Below are 14,908 nucleotides of genomic sequence, written 5' to 3' on the forward strand. Positions count from 1 at the left end.
CTCAAGGCTGAACATTCTGGTGCCCATTTATTGTGAATCACTGGAACACATTAGGGCTTAAAGGACAGAGGGCTGTGCCTCTTGTTGAGAATTCAACAAGAGATGTAAACTCTCTGGAAAGCCATGAAAAACAAAAGAAAAGTAGGGAAACTTTGTTGGTTTTTTTTTGCGATACGCGGTCCTCACACTGTTGTGGCCTCTGTCGTTGCGGAGCACAGGCTCTGGACACGCAGACTCAGTGGCCATGGCTCACGGGTCCAGCCGCTCCGCGGCATGTGGAATCTTGCCGGTCCGGGCCACGAACCCGTGTGCTCTACATCGGCAAGCGGACTCTCAACCACTGCACCACCAGGGAAGCCCCAACTTTAACCATTTTTAAGTGTACAGTTCAGTGGCATTAAGTAAACTCACATTATGTAACTATCACCACTAGTAGTCTCTAGAACTTTTAAATCATCCCATACTGAAACTCTGTATCCATTAAGCAACAAGTCCCCATTTCCCCTTCCCCCCAGCCGCTGGCAACACTGTTCTTTTTTTTTTTTTTTCTGGAAAAGTTTTATTGTGCATAGAGGGGAAGGGCTCAGTCCTTCTTGGCTGCCGTCTTCCTCATGGCGGCCAGGACATTGCTCAGCTCCTCTCTCTTCCTCTTGGCACGGATGTGTGTCCCCACCCTCTTCTTGATGAACTTGAGGGCCCACTTGTCCTTGGAGACCTTGAGCAGCTCCATGGCCCGCCACTCATAAAGGGCAAAGCCGCACACCTCCCGGATCATGTCCCGCACAAACTTGGTGTGCTTGGTGAGGCGTCTGCGGCGGCGGCTGTGCCTCGGCTTGCTCACGTTCTTGGTCACCTTGTGGCCCGTGCTGAGGCCCACCACGGCCATGGGGTAGCGCAGAGCCATGGCTGCCGCTCCTCAATGGCTGCCACGGCGGAAGGGGCAACACTGTTCTGATCAGGAGATAGAACTACATTTTATCTCCATGAATTTGACTGTTCTACAAACCTCATACAAGCAGAATCATTAAATATTTGTCCTTCTGTGTCTGGCTTATTTCACTTAGCATAATGTCACGTTTAACGCATAGCATGTATCAGAATTTCATTCCTTCTTAAGGCTGAATAGTATTCAGATGCAGTTTTGCACATACTTTAGTGCCATTAAAAAATACACTTAAATTTAGAAATATACTATACTATGACTATCATCTGGCTTTCCCACAAAATTAACATGGGAAAGCTATGGACAACTGGGGACATAAGCATTTATTTTTCACCTTTGGAGAAAACAAAACGTACGCATCCCCAAAATGGTTCCTTCTAGCCCTTGAAATCTGGAGACTTTCAAAACCCGCCACTTCATGGTCTACAAAGAACTACAACTCCCGGTAGCTCTAGGGCCCGGCCCTTCGCCCCGCCCTGCTGGCTCCAGAAACTGCGTTTCCCAGAAATCCCAGGCCGGGGTCGGAGCTGGCACTCCCCGGGCGTCCCCTAGCGGCGCACTTCGGCGGGGTTTCAGTTCCCGGCGGCCCTCGCGGCAGGTTCCGGCCGTAAGGGCAGTTCGTGATGTCGGGAGCTGGTTCCGCCGCTGTGTCCGGGGCAGGAACCCCCGTGGCGGGGCCCGCAGGCCGCGACCTCTTCGCCGAGGGGCTCCTCGAGTTCCTGCGACCGGCTGTGCAGCAGCTTGACTCTCACGTCCACGCCGTCAGGTGCCCAAGAGGGAAGGTTGGGGCGGGACCTCTCCTCGATTTGGTTTTGTAGGGGCGGGGCCAAGAAAGGGCGGAGATAAGACGAGTTCGGCGTTTGGATGGGACTAAGAATTTGGGGAAACTGATTGGAGGCGGGGCAGACCGGCGGAGGGCCTGCCGGTGGGGGCAGAGGCTGGCTTTTCTGAGCACTTAGGCAACATAGGGGACTAGGTTTTTGAGTTCCATTAACTGACCGTGTAGGCCTTGTACCTCTTTGCAGAGAGAGCCAAGTAGAGCTCCGGGAACAAATTGACAACCTAGCTACCGGTGAGTAAGCATCCCTGTATACCCGGGATCCTACAACTCACTATAGGACCTTATGTTTTGCCAACCTCTGGGGCTGGGTTTCTGTCACTTGCTTCCAGGGCTGCCGATGGACTCCTCTTAAGTTTCTAGTGACTGTGCCCATGTGGCACAAGAGTGCTTTCCATAGCATTTACTAGCTTACTTGTTCCAAGAACGAGAAGGCCATTAGGTGTTTAGTTGCATCTTCCTTCCATTTCCCAGAACTGTGCCGTATCAATGAGGATCAGAAAGTGGCCCTGGATCTCGACCCCTATGTGAAGAAGCTCCTTAATGCCCGGCGACGAGTCGTCTTGGTTAATAACATCCTACAGAATGCCCAGGTAAAGGAATTTCCTACCAACAGTAATTCTTTGTTCTTCTAAGTCCTTAAGGTATTCTCCGATTTTCAAGGGGTGTCATGAAGTCCCCAACACAGCGAAAGTCACCGTAATTTTTAGTCTTTTTGGGGAAAGGGAGTTGTCAACTAATGCCAGCCAAAATAGAACTTACTGTTCTTATTCTTAACCCCCAATTACTCTCATTTATGTTCTTACATACCTTAGAAGACGTAACGTTGAGATGAAGCAAGCCTAAGATATTTTCCAGCCTAGTTGACAGCAAGCTCAAATCCTTTCACAGAGCAGTTAATTTGATTCCCAATCTTGTTTTGTAGGAACGGCTGAGGCGGCTAAACCACAGTGTTGCCAAGGAAACAGCCCGAAGGAGGGCAATGCTGGATTCAGGAGTTTACCCCCCTGGTTCCCCAAGCAAGTAACAGGCCAGAAGATGGGCCCATGGCCACAGAATAGCACAAATACCATTCCCCGGCTGCCTGTTTCCTCCAGGACTCCCTGTAGGTGTTGGGACGTCAAAAGGGCAGCCCTGTGGTTTGTTGGAAGCACTTCAGTCTTAGCCATTTATGTGGGGCCCAAAGAAACCTGTGTAGAGCAGGACTCAGGATCCCAAAGGATTTATTATGGTTCTTGCTTCCAAGAATGAGCTGAGGCCTCTACATTTTTTTTTTTTTTAAGCTCCATACTCAAGGCCCACCTCCTCTACCATCTCCGGGCCTCATTAACAAGGGAGGGGCTTCCTCTATTACGTGCGAGGTTGTTGGACCTGGGCAGAATGTCCTCTACCTGTGACTTCCAATATTCCTTTGTTTACACTAGAAAGGGCAGGCAAAGTCAAGGTGAATGACCACCTACCTTCTTTTGTTGACTGCACTGGCTTGACCACTGTAGCAGTGTTACTAAAACCATTTAATTCAATAAATGCTTAAATGGTATTCCAGTTTACTCTGGTATATGGAAAGGTTCCAAGAGTCTTCTGCATTAATTCAAATATAGATTCAAATTGAGATCTAGTGTTCACAATGAAAAAACTCAAGTATCATTTTCAATGAAGAGTTCATAAAGCAAAAAAAAGGAAGCAAAACAGCTTGCCAGATACCAAGGAAAAACAAGACCAAGAGCCCTACTAGGAAGTACTTTAATCTTTTTTCTTAGTAAAAAAAAAAATTGCAAACACTTACAGTTCACAACATTTCAACAACAAAGTACTGGTTGAGAGAGGTTTCCAGAAGCTCGGGATTCTAGAGTATTAGGGATAAAAGTTGGTACCCTGCTTCACTATAGATGGATGGCATAGGTCATAAATGGGAGACTTCTGGCTACTAAGCCAGTTTCAGAATGCAGTGGAATGACAATTCCTTCTATAGTGTCCTCTGAATCTTCCTTCCTGTCTCCCCTATCCCTCAGAAATGCCACCACATAAAGCCCAGCAGCAGTTAGCTTAGGCTCCAGTCTTCTCCTTGGGTAAGAAAGGGGGTGAAGAGACAGGGAGGTCATTCCTGAGTCTCCATGCTTTCCTCTTCCTCTCCTTGAGGTGGCTCTTCTGTATTCTCCTCCTCTTCCTCTCCTTCCTTCTTCTCTGGTGGCTTCTCATAAGCCTTTTCTGAAGGTGTCACTATCACTCCATCCCAGGTAGATATTTCAGAAGCAAGATCTAGAAGAGAAAAAAGGTGACTTCAGACAAGTAGCCCAACATACAAGTCATGACCCACACAGTGGAAACAGTAAGACATGAGTAGTGTAGAGTTTCTTTGTAGATCACAGAGTACCGTAAAGAACCCCTGTCCCACAGTGGTCACTCACAGCTGGCATCACCCTCCTGGCCAAGGATCTTCCTAAAGCCACCATGTGAGAGGATTCGGACCAGAGTCTGAGCTGTGTAGCAGACCATATCCTGAGGCAGAGCACAGTAAGAGTAAATTAGCAATGAAAATCAAAATACCTTATTTGACTAACATTCTCATGAAAAGTGAGATAAAAACAACTTCTAATTTCAAGACCAAAGTCTGTGAGAACCCCCAAATCCCTGACCACTAACCACATTCCCTTTGCCTTCTGACCAGATATTCAAGAGTGGGGCACAACAGACCATTTCAGAGCTGTCCCAATACCTGCTGTTCCAGAGTCATGACTGTGTGTACTCTGAAGTTGCCACTCTCACAGGGGTCAGTGATACCCACCGACCCTGGCAGGAAGAGTCCTGCAGCCAGAATCTGCAAGCATCGTCTGAAACATGGAGAGGTATCAGAAGAACACACAAGACAGCTTACATCCAGCCCCAAACCCAAAGCAGCATGCTATACCTGTAGGCCACATTTAGGGCCAAAGGCTGTCTGGTGGGGTTGTTCATCACAGCATAGTGCCCCTAGAAGAAAGTGAATCTGGTAGGTGTGCCATAAAGTGGCAATTCTATCTTCAAACAAAACTTTAAACCATCAAGAAGAAAACTGGTTAATGTCTAGCTAAAATTTTAACGCTGAGAAGCAGTTCTGAAATGACTGCTCGTTCAGTAATTTCTCTCCATTACCACATTAATGAAATGACAGCAGTAATGAGAAAAACAAAGGTGCAGTAATAACTACTCATTTAACTGAATACTCCAAAAGCCCAAAGAAATAATAAACATTGAATCTTTATTGGATTACTTGTCCACTAATGAGATTTCTTTGTTTTTCTTTCCCCTTTCCGCCCCTCCCCCCCATTTCTTTTTAATCTGTACCAAATTTCATATTCTGGTAGGTTTCAGAGGAACTACTGTAACATAAGGAGGATCAGGAATTCCAATTGCCCTTCATTACTTACAAGTAGGTCAAGTATCCAGGGAGTGAGGGGCTCAAAGCCAGGGAAACGAATCCTCAGGTCCTTCAGCAGCCTGATGAGCACTTTAACTCTGAAGGTAAGAGGAACCAGGATTAAAAGTAATAACGGATCATGAAACAAACTAGTGAATATAACAAAAAGGAAACAAACTCACAGATATAGAGAACAAACTAGTGGTTACCAGTGGGGAGAGGGAAGAGGGGAGGGGCAAAATAGGAATAGGGGATTAAGAGGTACAAACTACTATGTATAAAATAAGCTACAAGGATATACTGTACAACATGGGGGATACAGCCAATATTTTATAATAACTATAGATGGAGTATAACCTTTAAAAATTGTGAATTACTATGTCGTATACCTGTAACATAACACTGTACATCAACTATAACTAAAAAAAAAATAAAGTAATAAGATTTTTTACTTCCCCACCTAAGGTACAGAGATAAAGCTATTTCCAGAACTATACATTCCCTTCCCTCAACCTAAGTTTGCTTACTTAAGGTTAAAAATCAAAATCCAGACAGAAGATCACAGCCAAAAATGTTCTGTGAGAGGAAGTATTGGGGTGGGGGGGTGGGGTATCCTGCTGTTCAATGTAGGTAGAAGGATTAGGATATATCTTCACTCAAACAGGGAGGGACTCACGTAGACTGAGAAGCATTTTCCTCAAACCAGCGGGCATGTCGGATGGCTGCTAAGGCACTCTGCAACACCTTGATATCCACTAGAAGACAAGCATGACATCCACCAAGATGAAACATTCCCATTACTGAGCAAGCAATTCAATCCCACTGCCATAGTCCAAGAATGTGAAAGGAGGACAGGATAACAGAGTAATTCCTTAAACCACCCCCCGTGTTCCCCAGATCAGCAAGTCACCTGTCCAAAAATCACTATTCCTCCCCCAAACCAAATCTGGAAGCAGGAAAGAGCCCCAATTTTCTCTGAAAGCCTACCCCCTCCATAAATATTTCCTCAGTCCTTTTTCTTAAATCGTCAAACTGCTTTCTTGGCCACGCTGGCTTTGACAATTTCACTAGCAAGCTGGTAAAAACTGTTTCCAAATTACAGAGGAAGACAGCAAAGTTTGGGGGTAAACATAGTTTGTTGCTATTCCATATGTGACCTTTTGGGACCTAAGTAAACTCAACAACACTTTATACCATGTTTTGAATTTCCCCAAATTTAACAGCAACAGAATAAAAAGACTAACAGTGGAGTTCTGGGTCCAGTTTTCGGAGATTGGGTGGCACTGTTGTAATGAGAATCTTCACTGTAGCATCAGAAGAACTGATTTCAAAGCCAGTTTCATTGGTCAGCATGGTCAAAACTGCAAAAAGAAAAATCAAAAGCTGAAACTCATATTTCCATTAGATGACCAAAGGTAAATCCAGGATGAGGGTGGGGGAACAGATAGGGGTTTTAAAGTTTATTTACTTATTTATCTTTCTGGCCGCACTGTGCGGCATGTGGGATCTTAATTCCCCGACCAAGGATGGAACCCATGCCCCCTGCATTGGGAGCTGGGTATCTTAACCACCAGACCACCAGGGAAGTCCCCTAGATCGATTTTTAAAAACACCAACAGTCCAGAATCAGAACTGAGAATACAGAGTTTAAAAGTAACGGACATCAACTGGATTTTGAACGCTGGCGAACTCTGCCCAAAACTTCCCCAACCTAAAACTCTGCATTCGCTCTTCCTTCTAGCCTGACCTGACTTTGTTAAAATGACATTATAATCATAGAACTGGCTCCTGTGACCACTAGATTACATGTTCAGCAACAAACTCAAACCTTCAGAAGGATCCTGTGCCCTTAGGCTCTCCACGACCTTGTTCCCTAGTGCAGCAACGGCTTCCACTAGATTGAAACAACAAGAGATAATGAAGATTACAATTATTTATGTAGATTTTTCTATACATCTCTGCACTCTGATTTCTGCTGGAGCAAGGACAAGCAGCTGAATGAAACTTTTACAAGGGGAAGCTAACACCTGGACAGAGAAATTGGAAGGCTCAGGGAACAGGACACCTCCTCCTATATACACACACCTTTTTCCACAGCAGGGTTTCTTGTCAGTGGGACTAATGCCATATTGGCCTGGATAATTCTTTGTTTGGGGTTGGGAGGTAGCATCTGTCTTGTGTACTGCAGAATGCTTAGCAGCAACCCTGGCCTCTACCCAAAAACATTAGCCCCAAAACATCTCCAGACAATGCCAAATATCCCCTGGGGAGCAAAATCACCCCCAGTTGAGAAACACTGCCTTATAGTAACTGGCCATATTCTTTCAGATACAACACACATTAAAAAACTAAATTTCCCATTTGTCTTCCAAACAGCCTTTCTCACAAGAAATTTGGGCTTTAAAGATCCCTATGCCTCAAATCCAACTGCTGTGTTCTGCTCCTAAGGCCAGAGAGAGGTACACTCACATGTTGGCAAAATCTTTAGGATCACCACCAGGTCAGCCACATTGTGTCCTGTAGTCATCGTTCCCTTTTTATACGATCCGACTTGTCGGACTTCTTCAATTTGCTGTTGGAAAAGGGATTTCAAGAAGAAAACTCAGAAGTGAGAAGACTGCCTAGTTCCCCTCAGAACTCAGTTACAACACAGCTTATTACCCGGATTTGGAAGTAGCAGAGTTCAAATCATATCCCCAAATAAGCACATGAAAAGCCTGGTTCATCATGGTTAGCTGACAGTAACGATCTAAGTCTGGTCCCCAAGATCAGCACTACAAAGGAATTCCACTGTACTTTTCTATTTTAAGAGTGGCTTTGAATAGGCATCTGCATAAATAAGAGACAGGAGCCAAGGAAACTTCCACAAGGCTCCCCTTTCCTAGGACTAAATCATCAAAAACTCACCACTTCAAATGTCCCTGGAGCCACAATCAAATTGTCAATCACATTGTTAATTTTTGTCACCAGAGAAAGGATAGAGGCCTGAAAGACAGCAGGAAACAAAAATACCCTCAGGTGAAACACTGTAAGCAACTTCTCACCAAGCTTGAATATTTTCCCTTAATCCCTTCAACAGGAGATGAAGCAATACCTGCACGGGCTCTGAGAATATCCTGACCCTTCCAGCCTTGAATACTTTTTGATCCCAAAGATAGATTCCCCAGTAAAAATATGAATGCACATGTAATTTGTTTATATATTCACCTGGCGCTCTCCCTCTACCCACAAAGAGAAATAAGGAGAACGATTAAACTTTCTGTGGAGTTTAGGCTCTGATAACAGTAACCTCACCAGTACTTATTTACTTCTTTAGCTTTCTTTGAGGAATCTCAGGAAGGAAGCCAAAATATACCTGTTCAGCAGAGTTAGGAGCAAGGTCCTGATTCCTCTTCAGCAAGGCCTCACTGAAGGAAGTTTCATCAGGCGCTGGCTTGACCCGGGGAAAGGCCATTTCACACTAAACCAGAAATAAACAACTACATACTACTTACCAAAAATAATATACAATAGAGATTTTCTTTCTGTTGCCGCAACACAAAAAAATTGAAAACAGAAAATTCTACAGCACTTATTTTTACTCCTTAAGATGTTCAAACAAGGACAGAAGCTGGAGGGAATATCCATAATTTAAGCTCCTACTACTGTTACACTAACAGATAAGCCAGAGATACCATTAACTGTTCAGAACAAAGATTATAACCATGTTACTGCCCACTGTGGCCGAGGGACTGTCTTCCCCTTCCAGCTGACACTGTTTACGTATGTAAAGCGACACACGGCTGACTCAAACCCACCCCCAACTCCACTCACTAATCCCTTTCTCTGCAACTACCACCTGACTTCATTAATAGAGAGACGCTGGGCTCAACCACAGTTGAACAGTGGCCAAGGTACTCACCAAATAGAAATCAAATGGGATATGTGGCACAAAGGGCCTGAACCTAAAATACGAAAAACAATCCAAATTACTCACCACAGAAATCAAACCGATTGCGCATAATGGGGCCAAACTCATTTACCAGGAGAGCATGCAAAGAATGCTTCTAACCCACAGCTGGATCTCACAAAGGCAGGTAAGATTAGTCCACTCCAAACTCCTATTTAGATGACTGAAATGGAAACTAACAGCTGCAGAGATGCTAAAAACTGGCACTCACCCTCCTCCGGGGCCTCCTCTGGAGCCAAAGCGCCCGCCGCGACCGCGGCCTCTGTCACCCCTAGAAATGCATGAATAGATTTTAACTTTGTTTTGACCTCGTTGAAGCAATCTCCACCATACCGGCCACATGATTTCGAGTTAGCCTACCTCCATCGCTCTGTACTTCCCTTTGGAAGCCAAGCGATCCCATTCCCACTTACACTTCTCCCCCCCCAATTCCACGTGCCCAGCCTCATCCCCCATGACCTCCGCCTTCTGGATAAATTAATCACATCAATCCTCACACTGAATGCTGACGGGGCTCAGTGAGCCCTACAAGAAATGCCCCATAATTGCTGGGACACTCCAACCCTAAGACTTCAGAGACTAACGTGACTGCTCATTTATTCGTTCACGTGGTAAAAGCATCAGGCATATCCTATATGTCAAGCACTTGGCACTGAGGATGCATGAGGCACGTTCCAGCCTTCTCAGTCTAGATCGGGGGGGGGTGGGGAGTGCCCCTCTTGGGACCTGAGGACACCCCCTCATCTGAACACCCCAGAGACCGAAGTGTCGAACCTGCCTACCCACTCCTGGGCCCCACCCCCATCCTCGGCCCGAGTTTCCCCGCCTCCTCGGGCCCCGACCTCCCCCACTCTCCCAGCCCAGGAGCTCTCAGGTTCCCGTGCAGCCCCTAGATACACGGCCCTTTCAAGTCCTCCGACTCCTTTCAGCCCAACTTCCCACAGGTTTCGGTCGAATACCCGAAACCTCTCTAGAGCACCCCACAGCCCTTACCTCATGGCGTCCTAGAGTCCGAACAATGGAGGCCACACCAACCGCCCCTTTCCTCCGAGGAGCAGACAACTGGAGAGGCGGCCTGCCGGCGTGTCCCAACAAACTCCGGCGCGATTGGCTCCCGCCGTACTCCGCCGCTTGTGCCTATTGGTTTACTTTGGTAAACCGGTTTATGAACCAATGAAAAGCGCCTACTGTGTCAGGAACTAGCCAATAAGAACGGACTTGACAGTAACGATTTTTGCAGACACTAGGGGGTGCTGTGTAAATAAATCAGGATGGGTAGCATTCAGAGAACTTTCTGTACAGTTCATGGAAAACAATTTTTCGAAGCAGCAGAGTGGCGCAGCGGAAGCGTGCTGGGCCCATAACCCAGAGGTCGATGGATCGAAACCATCCTCTGCTATCGGTGTGCTTCCTTGTTTTTCCTTCCTAGCAGTTTTAATTTTAAATTTCTTCAATAAATGTAACAGCCATACTCCTACTTTTTCCTCTCTCAAAAATGCAGGCTTTAGAAGCTGTTTTTGTCATCAGCAAGCGAAATGGAACAGGAAGGGACTTTAGGTGACTGTGAACACTACACGTTTGCATGGGGTTCACAGAGGCTAGAAACTTTAGGCAGGAGAAGCGGCTTTGAGTATGTATATTGATTGAATCAGAGTGGGAAAATACTGATGGTGAGGGACTAGCAGGGAAACTGAGACAGCCTTTGCAAAGAGAGCTCAGAAAAAGAGCGCAAGGGAAGTGACAGGAGAGAAGGACCAGACCCCCTGCCATTTGCCCAGTTTCCCCTCATTTCTCTTTTCCTCACTCTACAACCTCTCTGGCGGATTTCACCCTTATACGAAGTTTCACAGCCACAGATATGGATATACTATGGTTGCATTTACATCAAGCATATTACTATGTGCTTTTCGTCCTTCTATAATCCTGTTTCTCCCCCTTCTTGCCTTGTTTTGCATTGATTACTATTTATTATTCCTTCCCTGCCTCTGTCAATTGGAAGTTACACACTCTTTTTCTACTCTTTTAGTGGTTACCCTAAAAATTACAACGTGCCTCCTTGAACTGGCAAGGTCTAATTTTATGTAATACTTTTACCCTCCTCGTGAAAAATGAAGGAATACTTTAATTCCATTTACCACCGTCACTCCCTCCAGAGCTATATATATTGTTCTGTAACTTTTTTAAGTACTATATTGATACTGATATACTAATTGTAGTATTATTTACTACAGCAAAATGCACAGATCTTAAGTCCACAGATCGATTAATTTTGAGTAATGTATTCTGCCCATCACACAGATTAACATAAAGAACATTTTTATCACCTCAAAAAATTCACTCATACCCCTTTGCCCTTCCCTTAGAGACAATCACTATTCCAATTTCTATTATCATAGATTAGTTTCGTCTGTTCTTCCCATAAATGGACTCACATCCTATGTACTCTTTTTTGTCTAGCTTCTTTTGCTTGACACATTTCAAGATTCTTCCATGTTTTTGCATTTATCAGCAATTTGTTCCTTTTTATCTCGGAGTAGCATGCCATTGCATAAATATTTCACAGTTTGTTTACCCACTCTCCTGTTGATGAATTCAGGACCTCCAACTGGCTGAGACACAGGCGAGCACATCTGGGCTCTTTCCACTTTGGAGCCATTATGTATAAAGCAGCTACGACCATTTTTGTACAATATTCTTGCGGTGAGATGCAATTGTTCTCTAAGTGTAGGTGTATACGTTTACAGAATTTAAATTCCGTGTATATGTTCAATCCCACAAGACATTAATGCTTATTAATTAAAGCAGTGGTCATTGAGATTTGCCATTTTTAATGCTCTTTATCCCTTCCTGTATCCCCAACACTCATCTGGAGTAATATTCCTTCCGCTTGAGAATTAGTGCCCTTCTGCTGGTGGCTAACTTTCTTGGTTTTGGTTTTTCTGAATACATCTTTATTTCACCTTTGTTTTTGAAGGACATTTTCTCTAGATATGTAATTCTAAATTGGAAGTCATTTTCTTTCAGCACATTTATAATATTATTTTACTATTTTATGGCTTCCATTTTTGCTGTGAAAAAAATGTTGTTAATCAAATGGTTGCTCCTCCGAAGGCAACCAATCCTCTTTTTTCTGCCTATTTTTAAGATTTTATATTTGGTTTAATTTCCTGCAGCTTCACTCTGATGGCTCCAGGTATGGATTTCTTTTTTTTCTAATCTTGAGATCTGCTGAACTTCTTGAATCTGTGGCTTGATGTATTTCATTTATTTTTTTAAGTTTCTCAGCCATTATCTCTTTAAATATTGCTTCTACCCTATTATTTCCCCCCCTCCTAAGCTCCAAATAAAGGTGTGTCAGACTTTCTCATGGTATCCTTTATATCTCCAACCCCCTCTTTTATATTTTTCATTCCTTTGTATCAATGCTTCATTCTGAGTGGTTTCTTCTGTCCTTTCTTCCAATTCATTACTTACTCCTCAGTTGAGTCCAACTTGCTCTTAAACTCATGAATTGGTTCTTAATTTTGGCTTTTGACTATTTCAGGTCTGGATTTTCTGTTTACTTCTGGTTTATCCTACTCCTAGGTTTCCCCTAGGAGTGCAGCCTTTCAGGATCCTAACCCTAAATAGGAAGGTGGTTTACCTAAGTAATTACCTCTGGGGACATTTGGACTCCAAATTTTGTCTCACTTGCCCCACACAGCCTATTTTCTGCCACCAATTTTGGATCAGCGAATGACTCTAGGGTAAAAGCTCTCCTATTGCTGGTCTGCTTTCCTGTCCTTTCATGCTCTCACTGTCTTTTAGTTCGTTTATTTTAAAAAGCATTTCATCTAACATTTTTAGTTGTCTGCAGCTCAGCTTGAGGATTGGACAAATTATTTAAGTCACCATTGTTGAAAGAGAAGCTCAATTACTAAGTTGGATTTCTAGTCTAGTTCTCCTGAGCTCCAGTTCCACTAATCCAATGGCCTATTGGACACCTCCACTTGGATATCTACAGGCACTTCAAAAGCAATAAACTAAAATGGTTATCTTCGCCCCGAAACCTTTCAGCTTCTTTTAGCTTCTCAACTAATGAGTCAATGTCACCTAGATTTCAGTTATTTGTATGTTCTTCCTGAATTCCAGTTGATTCTACTTAAAAAGCATCTCCCTATAGTGAACAAGACCGTATTATACATTTAAAAATTTGTTAAGAGGGTAGATCTCATGCTAGGTGTTCTTAACACACACTCACGTGCACACACACACACACACACACACAAAAGGACACAAGGAAATGTTTGGAGGTGATGGAAATGTTTATTACCTTGGTGTTGTGGTGATGTGTTTCATGGGCATATGCATATGTCCAAACTCATCAAATTGTATACATTAAATATGTACAGCTTATGGTATAACAATCATACCTCAATAAAACTTAAAAAATTTTTTTCCAACCTCCTATCTACCTCTATAGCCTCTGGAGCCCTCGTTATAGAACACAGACATTATGCCTGTCCCACAAAAGCTTGCATGATCTGCCCTCTGCTGCCTTTTCTTGCCTCTCCTCCTCAGTCATTCTTACACCCATAAACCTTACATCCTAGATAGATCAGGGTTGAAAACATGCACTGCTAATGAAGCCAGTAACGCAAATGAGTGAACAGGGTGAATAGGAACCGTGATGAGCTAGACTCACTTCAAAGAAGGAATGGATACTTGGTTCCAGATTATTGTTCATGGAGAGATGCAGGACCTAGATTACCAGCTCTCCAATATTTCAAGACAAGTCAGAATTCCAAATATTCATGTGCCATCTGCTGATTTTAAAATGTGGGCAATTAAATTATATATATAATATACATATATAATATATAACATATATATATTTGAGAGAGAGAATACATGCCAGACAAAACATGCCTGCCGTCTGAAGTTGGTCCATGGGCTACTGTTTGCTCTAGACCATAAGAATATTCAAAATTCTCCTCCTAAATATGTAGGAAACAGACTTCAGTATTCTGCTGTCTCTGCACAGAATACCTTTCTCATCCTCCTACCCTTGTGGAATTGTTTCTCGTTGGAGATTTTCCTGGCCCTAATGCAAGCAAAATAGCCCTTATCTGGGCCTTTTAGCAATTTACCTCTCTCTCTGTTGTAGTATTTAACTTTATGGCTATTTAACATTATGGCTATTTGTCCCAAATAGAGCTCCTCAAATGTATGGACCATACATACATGATATATATGAGATACATACACACACACACACACACACACACATATATATATAGTCTTAATCTTTATACCTTCAGCCGGTGCTTAACACGTACTAGGTCCTCTGGAAATCTGCAGTACGGAAGAAGTTTCCTGATCTTTGGTCTTGCCTAGGTACAGGCTTGCAGAGGTTGGCAGCGCAATACGGTCAACGACTTCTGCTGGCCATTAGAGGGCAGACTGATTCCACAGCTCTCCGGCCCCCAGCCCAGCCGTCAAGGGCCCCAGAATACTCTCCCCAATTTACCCCTCCGCTTGTCATTTCCAACACTGTCTCCCACCGCCCCGACAAATCCCATTTTAATAATCCTCCTCAAGACAAACACACACTCACACGCCGGCAGTGACCCTGAGATCACACCTGTTCGTTCCTCCAGCCACCCGCAAGCTCTCCCTCCCCGTTCCTACAGCCATTGGGGAACTAAAGAGTTAACTCCGCCCTTCTACCTGGTCCTTCTTCTCCGCTAATCCGCTCAATCTGTAAACCGGAGGAGGGGGTGAGATCCTAGATGGACTGGT

General features: G+C 44.1%; 2 protein-coding genes, 1 non-coding gene and 1 pseudogene across 4 annotated transcripts; 2 read left to right on the forward strand and 2 right to left on the reverse strand.

The window, feature by feature from the left end:
* Nucleotides 1-533: 533 nt before the first annotated feature.
* LOC113614121 (60S ribosomal protein L36 pseudogene) lies at nucleotides 534-1,301 on the reverse strand (annotated as a pseudogene). Its single transcript, XR_003430452.1, has one exon. The product of XR_003430452.1 is annotated as a 60S ribosomal protein L36 pseudogene (transcript).
* Nucleotides 1,302-1,469: 168 nt separating this feature from the next.
* On the forward strand, nucleotides 1,470-3,326 carry SNAPIN (SNAP associated protein). Its single transcript, XM_027095446.1, has 4 exons — nucleotides 1,470-1,709; nucleotides 1,969-2,015; nucleotides 2,256-2,374; nucleotides 2,707-3,326. The coding sequence occupies exons 1-4, from the start codon at nucleotides 1,567-1,569 to the stop codon at nucleotides 2,806-2,808; spliced, it is 411 nt and encodes a 136-aa protein (XP_026951247.1). The 5' UTR covers nucleotides 1,470-1,566; the 3' UTR covers nucleotides 2,809-3,326.
* A 180-nt stretch (nucleotides 3,327-3,506) lies between these two features.
* ILF2 (interleukin enhancer binding factor 2) lies at nucleotides 3,507-10,227 on the reverse strand. The gene is made up of 14 exons (XM_027095445.1): nucleotides 10,121-10,227; nucleotides 9,339-9,398; nucleotides 9,080-9,122; nucleotides 8,534-8,638; nucleotides 8,086-8,163; nucleotides 7,648-7,750; nucleotides 7,007-7,072; nucleotides 6,423-6,539; nucleotides 5,855-5,933; nucleotides 5,189-5,276; nucleotides 4,690-4,751; nucleotides 4,498-4,612; nucleotides 4,190-4,280; nucleotides 3,507-4,040 (listed from the first exon to the last, which is right to left on the reverse strand). The coding sequence occupies exons 1-14, from the start codon at nucleotides 10,123-10,125 to the stop codon at nucleotides 3,880-3,882; spliced, it is 1,173 nt and encodes a 390-aa protein (XP_026951246.1). The 5' UTR covers nucleotides 10,126-10,227; the 3' UTR covers nucleotides 3,507-3,879.
* Nucleotides 10,228-10,454: 227 nt separating this feature from the next.
* On the forward strand, nucleotides 10,455-10,526 carry TRNAM-CAU (transfer RNA methionine (anticodon CAU)). The gene has a single exon. It is a non-coding gene; the product is annotated as a tRNA-Met (tRNA).
* The last annotated feature ends 4,382 nt before the right edge of the window (nucleotides 10,527-14,908 follow it).

This window comes from Aethalodelphis obliquidens, unplaced genomic scaffold, assembly GCF_003676395.1.
Source record: "Aethalodelphis obliquidens isolate GAN/ISIS:26980383/991018 unplaced genomic scaffold, ASM367639v1 scaffold90, whole genome shotgun sequence".
NCBI classification, from domain to species: Eukaryota; Metazoa; Chordata; class Mammalia; order Artiodactyla; family Delphinidae; genus Aethalodelphis; species Aethalodelphis obliquidens.

Excerpts from the sequence above, each read along its gene's own strand:
- SNAPIN (XM_027095446.1), top strand. The coding sequence starts at position 1,567 with ATGTCGGGAGCTGGTTCCGCCGCTGTGTCCGGGGCAGGAACCCCCGTG. Across the intron at positions 2,016-2,255 it reads AATTGACAACCTAGCTACCG|AACTGTGCCGTATCAATGAG; the intron begins GTGAGTAAGCAT and ends TCCATTTCCCAG. Across the intron at positions 2,375-2,706 it reads ACATCCTACAGAATGCCCAG|GAACGGCTGAGGCGGCTAAA; the intron begins GTAAAGGAATTT and ends CTTGTTTTGTAG.
- ILF2 (XM_027095445.1), bottom strand. Across the intron at positions 8,639-9,079 it reads TCCCATTTGATTTCTATTTG|TGTGAAATGGCCTTTCCCCG; the intron begins GTGAGTACCTTG and ends TTTCTGGTTTAG. Across the intron at positions 4,613-4,689 it reads GCCCTAAATGTGGCCTACAG|ACGATGCTTGCAGATTCTGG; the intron begins GTATAGCATGCT and ends TCCATGTTTCAG.